Source organism: Leptonotus elevatus, chromosome 1 (genome assembly GCF_054856555.1).
Source record: "Leptonotus elevatus isolate MCC_2025b chromosome 1, RoL_Lele_1.0, whole genome shotgun sequence".
Lineage (NCBI taxonomy): Eukaryota > Metazoa > Chordata > Actinopteri > Syngnathiformes > Syngnathidae > Leptonotus > Leptonotus elevatus.
In genome coordinates, this window is record NC_141239.1 from 30,879,596 (window position 1) to 30,887,805 (window position 8,210).

The window sequence follows — 8,210 nt, forward strand, 5'->3', positions numbered from 1 at the left end:
TAACCTTCGCTTCTTTAATTCCAAAAAGGTTTCTGTTTCTAAACATACCTTACTTTATCGTCCTACATTGCTTTAGGACTACAAACTTAAGTGTGACGTAATATCCGGTCAAAACGTGCGACGTCTTTTACATATTATTTTATTAACTACTTGCAGACATGTCTGTCAATAAACTGCTACATTTCCGTTCCGTTTGTAATTGCCGGGTTCTATGGAGAAAGATGTGGATGCTGGGTTTTGGATTAATAAAGACAAAACTGCTGTATTTCCGGGTGTCTTGTGATTGGCTATCGATAACGCGTCTGAGCATTTTTCTCTCCTTTATTGAACAACTTTTTCAAACATACACATCTGTATCAAAGACAAACATATACAAAAATTATGGCTTTTGTTAAGGTACAAAATTCTAAGAGGTCCCAGTATACAATGAAAATAAAATACACAATAAAAAAGCTAGGGCTTTTCACATAAAATGTATTTGTCAATTATGCAAATAAGTTTAATAGCATTTTTCATCAAAGCTCTTCAAAAAAGAAACAAACTCGTTTCACCTTCAAGAATTTACATTTATGTACCGTGTATGCGTCTCAGCTTTGACGTATGTCATGTTACTTCCGGATATCCTGTGATTGGCTGACGCGTCGCACTCTGACGTATGTTTCATTGCATCAAGATGGCGATACACCTGTCTCCATAACGGTGATCAGCTGTTTCCCCCCGCGATTTAAAAATTTAAAACGTTCTAAACCGAGAGAGAATTGTTCTTCAGCGGTGCCTCCGCCCACTATGTCCGTGGAGGAGCTATCAGCCTCGGACAGCGAGGCCGCGCTGGCCGGCGCCGGCGAGCGCTGGGCACCGGTGGGTGCGGTGGCCAGCCCCGAGGAGGAGCGCGCGAGCGGCGGCCAACCGAGGCGGAGAAGCTCGGTCGGCGGAGGCGACGTCGAAGAGGAAATGGCGGGGCGACTGAGGAAGCTGAAAGAGGAGCAGGAGCTGCTCAACTCATCGCTGCTCGCCCTCACGTCGCACTTTGCACAGGTGCAGTTCCGACTCAAGCAGATCGTCCACGCGCAGAGCGACGAGAAGGAGAAGATGCTCACCGAGTTGGAGGAATTCGCTTTTCGGGGATGCCCGCATGTCGTCGGCTGCGGGCCCCGGGACGCCCAGCACCTCCACACCACGGTGAGAGGAGAAAGCAGAATATTTGTTGTCATGAGAGTCTTTAGTTTGTTTTGTTTACTGTTTACTTCCCCAAGTGTAGATCCCGTTCCGTTCCGTCTTCAATTGCGCGTATAAGGGGGCGGGTCGCGGGGGCAGCAGCTTTAGCAGGGAAGCCCAGACTTCCCTCTCCCCAGCCACTTCAGCCAGCTCTTCCGACGGGATCCCAAGGCGTTCCCAAGCCAGCCGTGAGACATAGTCTCTCCAGCGTGTCCTGGGTCGTCCCCGGGGCCTCCCGCCGGTAGGACATGCCCGGAACACCTCCCCAGGGAGGCGCCCAGGAGGCATCCGAACCAGATGCCCGAGCCACCTCAACTGGTTCCTCTCAACGTGGAGGAGTAGCGGCTCGACGCTGAGTCCCTCCCGGATGACCGAGCTTCTCACCCTATCTCTAAGGGAGAGCCCGGCTACCCTGCGGAGGAAACTCATTTCGGCCGCTTGTATCCGGGATCTTGTTCTTTCGGTCACGACCCACAGCTCGTCGTGTAGATTCCCATTACAGTAATGTGCTACAATAATTTGTCAAATTAAAACTACAATGATTGATGGATGGATGTATTCTAATTGAGTAGGTTTCTTTAGAAGTGCCCATCAGTTATTGTGGAATAAATGAGACTTTTAAGCGAAGGGCATCCTGTCAGCGTTATGTCACTCTCACGGCTATATTATACTGTAAATCAATGTCAGAGTGAAGCGGACTAAAGCACCTTTCCGCTGCCACATGGTGGCTTTCTCTCATCTTTTATCCCTGGTGGTTGTTTATCTGTCTTTGCCTGAGTGACTCGCAGTACCAGGCAGGATTATTGTCATGAAACAAAAAACAAAGAAAAAGTCTGCAGCTGATGGTTGCCTTGTTTGAAGAAGGCTAATGTGTACTTAGCCGGCATTCACTTCCTGTTCTTCATGTTTTTATTTGTCACCTTCACACATGCGTCACCTGCAGGAGGACCTGGTGAGTTGGACAACACGTTTGTCTACATTTTAACTTGGAAATTCCCATCACTTATTTGTGTGTGTGTTTTTTTATGTACAAATACACACATACAATAGTAAATACACACATGCAACTAAAAGTAGAGGTATTCATTTAACAAAGTGGTTATTATTGTGCTTGTAGTAACGTCACTGCATCATACTGAGAGCTGTTCCTAATATGACCACATGGGGACCAAAAAATTTTAGTGTTTATCCAATAAAATTGTTTTCTTTTGCGATATTTTGGAAATATTGATTATACAGTGGTGCTTTGACTTGACTGACTACCAGAGGGCAGTATAAAATAGACATGTAGACCCACAAGAAGAAGAGTTTCACGTCTGACTGCTGTATGTGACTTGTCATGTTGTCTGTCTACACATGCTGCTGCACTGCTTGTGTTTAAATGGCCATCGCTTAATTGTTATAACACATCCACAGAGACGCTAGTGTGTAGTTCAAATCTAACGTGTCGTTTGCGTTCCAGAGCGAGCGGGAGAAGCGTGAGCGTCTGGAGGCTCAGCGGGAGAAGCAAAAAGATCTCATCTTCCAGCTCAAGACGCAGCTGGACGACCTGGAGCACTTCGCCTATCAGGAGGGCAGCTACGACTCGCTGCCGCAGTCGGTCGTCATGGAGCGGCAGAAGGTAACAGCGTGAGCCGTAACCCGTGAAAAATCTTAAATATATGAAATAAAATAAAAAAATAATTCAATTGATGACACCCTCTAAGCTGTTTATAACAACACGATTCTTAGGTCATCATCGACGAGCTAATCAAGAAGTTGGACGTCAACCTGAACGAAGACATCGGCAATCTGTCGCCCGAGGAGCTGCGGCGGCGAGTGGACGGCGCCATCGCGCAGATCGTCAATCCGGCACGGGTCAAGGAACAGCTGGTGGAACAGCTCAAGACGCAAATTCGGGACCTGGAGATGTTCATCAACTTCATCCAAGGTTTGCGCGAGAAGCAGAGTTGGGAATAGTTTGCCGCTTTTATGGACTAAATATGTTGTTTTCCTCGCAGATGAGGTGGGCAACCCTCTATTGGGTGACGGCACACACAGTCAGCAGCCTCTAGCGGCCTCCGCCAAGGCCAGGACCCCCAGAGGGAAGAGGACATGTGAGTCACCTTGGAAAGAAATTTTAGAGCAGCCATGATGCGCAACAAGAATAGACTCTTATTATTTCACTATAAAACAACAAAAACAAGACTGGGAGGGCTTTTGATCAAATTTTTGTCCGGTTGTGTTTGTGTCGCCACAGCGGACCCGGAGCAGGCGCAGAGGATGCGCGAGACGGGCCTGCAGCTGATCCAGAAGGCTCTGGCCGTGCTGCAGATCTTCGCCGCCAGCCAGTTCGGCTGCTCGGCCGGCCAGGTGCCGTCGGGCGTTTGGCCCCAAGACTCTGCGCAGCGTGACTACGGTCCTCTCCTTCGCCGTCTGGAGGCGGCCGTGGACAAGGTTCGCGTGCTGGGCTCGCGCCGCCAGCCCGGCCCGGACCACGTGGTCAACTACACCGGGAACTCTGCTCTGGGACCGCGTGATGAGCTCACCGCATGCGTACGCAAGGAGCTGGCTTTGGTTCTCAAAGACTTGCTGGCTCACGGTCTGGTGTCGCCGTCGCAGACCGTGAGCCTGGTCCTGGCGCCCATCTCTTGCTTGCTGCCCCACCGGACCGCCAGCCCCCAAACCATGCACCCCTGGGAACTCTTTGTCAAGTACTATCACTCCAAAAATGGCAAAGCCTTCGCCGAGTCGCCCGCTCGCCAGCTCTCGCAGTCCTTCAGCTTATCTGTAGGGGGCGGTCCAGTTACTGTCACTCCCAAACAGTCCCTCCTGTGGGCCATCCACACGGTTCTGAAGGAGCACGGGCGTTACAAGCGAGGCCCCGACACGGAGTTCAAGGCGCTGGTGTGCATGGCACTCAACGAGCAGCGGCTGGTGTCGTGGCTCAACCTGCTGTGCAAGGCGGGCACGCTGGTGCACCCGCACTACCTCGCGTGGAGCTATATGGCGCAGACCGGATTCGAGGGCGCCTTGCGCATCCTGGGACGCATCAGCCACCTCAAGTTCGACCTGCCCGTCGACCTAGCCGTGCGACAGCTCAAAAACATCAAGGACGCTTTCTGACAATGCCCAACGGAATCCATCAATAAACGTGGTAGCGCAGGAGTGGCCCGCGGCCCACATCCGGCCCACTCAACATTTACATTCTCCAAGAATCCTGTGTTGTTGCCTTTAGACATTTCTTTTTCTTTAAAATGGATTACTTAAAATGTATTTATTCATTATTTGTTTTATTTTTTGTTTAGTGTCCACTAGTGTTATATAATTGGTTAGTTTCAAAAATTACAATTCAAAAATGTATTATATATACACATTAATTGTTGTATTTAATCAAGTAATTGGTAGTAAATTTATATAAATAAAATTCAATGAGCGATTTGTTTCCTTACTGTATTAAAAACATTCCATGTGACAGTAAATATGAAACATTTATTGTATGCTACAATTAAAATCTTTGTACGCTTAATTTTTTCCTTCAAATCCTATTTATTGTCAGTTAATCAAAATTTATTACAATAAATACAAAAATAGAATCATTTGTTATTAAAATGAACATTAATTGTAAATATAAATAGATGGCTGATTTATTGTAAACAATATAATTAAAGCACTTTTACAGTAGATATTTATAACTTAGCAATTTTCCCTTTTTAAAGAACTTTAATTATAATTAAAACGATTACAAATTATCAAATCTAAAATAATTAATTATTTTATTAAAATAAAAGATTTTACCTATAGTGTATATACATCAATTAAAAAAAAAACTTTAATTACATTTGCGCTGGTAAATCTATCCTTATTAAATATCAACTGTGGCCCTTGTGCACAAAATTTCTCCCACCCTGTGATAGCTCAGATTTTCCTCAACATTCCCCTGCCAAGAGAGGAAGGACTTTACAGCGGTGACGTATCTTTTTACAGTAGTGGCTGACAATCCAAAAATGAGGCGCTTGCACAGTGACTGACTTTGCTGCTTCTTGTTTCATTTAAACATGTCGTATGTGATATGGTTGTAGGAAAATTATACTGGTTGTGGCAAGTGTCTTCTCCTTGAATGTAAACGCCGTAGTTGCCATTAAAGTGCTACCTCCATCTGTGTAATATGTTTCAAAGTTCTAACAATGACACCAGCAACAAATTAGACTAGAAAAGTAGCACTACCAAATGTTGTTTTTGCCCTGCAGCATGGTTACTTTTGTACAGAATCATTTTAATTTATTGGACCATATCATCTTATGCCAGGCTGAATCATGGATATGTAGCTTGTGTTCTTCTGTTCTTATTGCTTAATTCTAAACACAAATAATACATTGAGGTGTATATGAAGTAATTTTGCTTTCCCGCGTTCCCGTCATGTTTCATGCAGAGCAGTAGTTGTAAACAGATTAAATGTGATAAACTATCCAGATTCTCATGGGTTTTCGTGCTTCTTTACTGCAGATCTTACACTAAACTACATTACATAAAGGCTACATTTTGGGGGCGGGGGGGATGGGGGGGGGGGGGGGAGAGTGCCCCATTGTTAATTTGTATGTTTTGTTAGGAAATTTTCATAAAGTTCATAAATTTAATTTCGAAATTTCAACCCTGTTATTTAAATTATTTTGATTGAGATCGATATTTATTTTAAGTGTCTTGATTTAGTAAGAATATAATTTCTATTCATTCAGAAATAGTGAGTAAAGCGTGAAAATTGGATTGCATGATTTTTATATGGCATATCCTTTCAATAAAAAATCTAAAGGTAAACATATAACATATATAAATCAAACGACACCAAATTTAAAAAATAAATAAATAAAATAAAACAAATAAACCTACCAATATAAGCATAAAATAAAGCAAAAAAGGTCAACAAATGGCCACCAATAAACCAACGAGATTATTTCCGGATGTGACGTTTATGGCGAGCGGGTCAAAGTTCGCAAAAACCTTTTCCACTTCCTTTCCTAGCAGCGGAGGCCATAGAAACAGAATCAGTGAGTCCGTTTTCCTCTGGATAATCTTGAAACATCGCGTCCAATGTGGCACATTTAAACATGTTATCGTATCGGACATTATGTAGACACTCTACTACGCATAACGCGATTGTTATCTCCACAAATACATGTCTGATAAGTCGATATAATGAGCGTTAATGCCTACGCTTCGATTTTGTTGCGTTGATTCCAACATGGCAACCTTCTTGTGTTTTACCACACTTGTGTTACTTGACATTGTTTGCCTACCATAAAGTATAGTGTTATGACTTGAACCACATGTAAAACATTTTCTCTCATATTTATTACTTATTCTATGAAGTTAACGCGGCATGAGACTCATGTTTGTACTCGTTAGCCACCCAAAAGCTAACGCTAAATTAGCCTGACGTCGGTTCATGCTGTAGTCCTTCGCGTTACATCATTACTTACTTGTTGAGGTGAATCCCAGCTGATGGTTTGTTGTTGTCCGTGCAGTAATGGGCAAGTTTATGAAACCTGGTAAGGTGGTGATGGTCCTCGCTGGACGCTACGCCGGCCGCAAAGCTGTCATCGTTAAGGTAACGACTCACAAAAAGCTCCATACATCAAGTATCTTCAATATTGGAATCAAGACAAACTACTCGCCTCTTGAAGATGCACTAGAAAGATGTTTTTTGAGCCACAGCATTTCAAAATGTTAAGGATCTTGTTTTCCAAGGTGTAATATGTCTATTTTTACAGTGTTATACTTAACACATTAGACATTTGAACGTAAACAGTGAAGCAACACATGGAGAGATAATACAAATACAATACTCAGGCGTGTATTCTCTTTACTTTTCTGAAAGATTACTGATAGTACTGCAGTTTACTTGGTCAGAAACTCTTGTTTTGGTGTGTGTATGTCTGTATTGTACTGGCAAAAAGTGGCTAAGGTGTACACACCAGAAACAGCATATTGTTGATGAATTGAAGCAACAACCAAAAAAAGCTATTACTGTATGTTTGTATAACATAGAGTTCTATTTTTATTATTAAAATGAATAGATTAATGGTATTTCTATTCATTTTAATGTGCAAAGACGATTTGAGGATCAAAGCATGGTCAATTCGTATCGCAAGGCACGACTTCAATTCTGTTGAAAAAAAGGTTTTTAATGAAGTGTCTCTGCTGTTTTCCGTGTCTTGCGACTCAGAATATCGATGACGGCACAGCCGATCGACCTTACAGCCACACCCTGGTGGCCGGCATCGACCGCTACCCCCGCAAGGTGACCGCCACCATGGGCAAGAAGAAGAGTGCCAAGAGGTCCAAGATCAAGGCCTTCGTCAAGGTCTACAACTACAACCACCTCATGCCCACCAGGTCCGTGTTTTGGTCGCACGTCGTCGGCTACTTTGGTCACCTGTTTGGAAAACACTGCCATCATTTTGATGCACATGTGGAAGTTTCAAATGTTTCTGTTACGTAGATACTCCGTGGACATCCCCCTGGACAAAACCGTGGTCAACAAGGATGTCTTCAGGGATCCCGCCCTCAAGTGCAAAGCCAGACGTGAGGCCAAGGTTAAGTTTGAAGAGAGGTGAGCTTCCGTTCTGGAAAGTTCTGACCGGTGAAAGTTCACTTTGTTGTCAACTTACTCCTGTTCACTTTTGTGTTGCAGGTACAAAACAGGCAAGAACAAGTGGTTCTTCCAGAAGCTCAGATTCTAAATTCTCCCTGATTTCATTAATAAAAACGTTTAAAAAAATACAATTAAATGTTGTTTGTGCGCGCTAAGCTGTTTGTGAGACGCTGGCTATAAAGCAAGAGTTTACACTTTCCAACATACAAATCGTTGGCCAACAACAGTTGACGTCGTATCAAAGCACATTTTACAAAGCTTTAAATCGGTAATTTAAACCACATCAGAATGTACCAAAAAAAGAAAAAAAACAATTCGAAATAAAAATGCAATATTTTATCTGAGCCCTAAAAAAAAACATTTG

At 43.7% G+C, this 8,210-nt stretch overlaps 2 protein-coding genes across 2 annotated transcripts; both read left to right on the top strand.

Moving 5' to 3' along the window:
- The first annotated feature begins 641 nt into the window (after positions 1–641).
- On the top strand, positions 642–5,674 carry rundc1 (RUN domain containing 1). The gene is made up of 5 exons (XM_086060821.1): positions 642–1,179; positions 2,678–2,836; positions 2,947–3,145; positions 3,216–3,311; positions 3,455–5,674. The coding sequence occupies exons 1-5, from the start codon at positions 787–789 to the stop codon at positions 4,318–4,320; spliced, it is 1,713 nt and encodes a 570-aa protein (XP_085916947.1). The 5' UTR covers positions 642–786; the 3' UTR covers positions 4,321–5,674.
- A 483-nt stretch (positions 5,675–6,157) lies between these two features.
- On the top strand, positions 6,158–8,001 carry rpl27 (ribosomal protein L27). The gene is made up of 5 exons (XM_086091266.1): positions 6,158–6,239; positions 6,717–6,799; positions 7,418–7,587; positions 7,694–7,804; positions 7,886–8,001. Exons 1-5 carry the CDS (start codon positions 6,164–6,166, stop codon positions 7,932–7,934), a joined length of 489 nt encoding a protein of 162 aa, XP_085947392.1. The 5' UTR covers positions 6,158–6,163; the 3' UTR covers positions 7,935–8,001.
- The last annotated feature ends 209 nt before the right edge of the window (positions 8,002–8,210 follow it).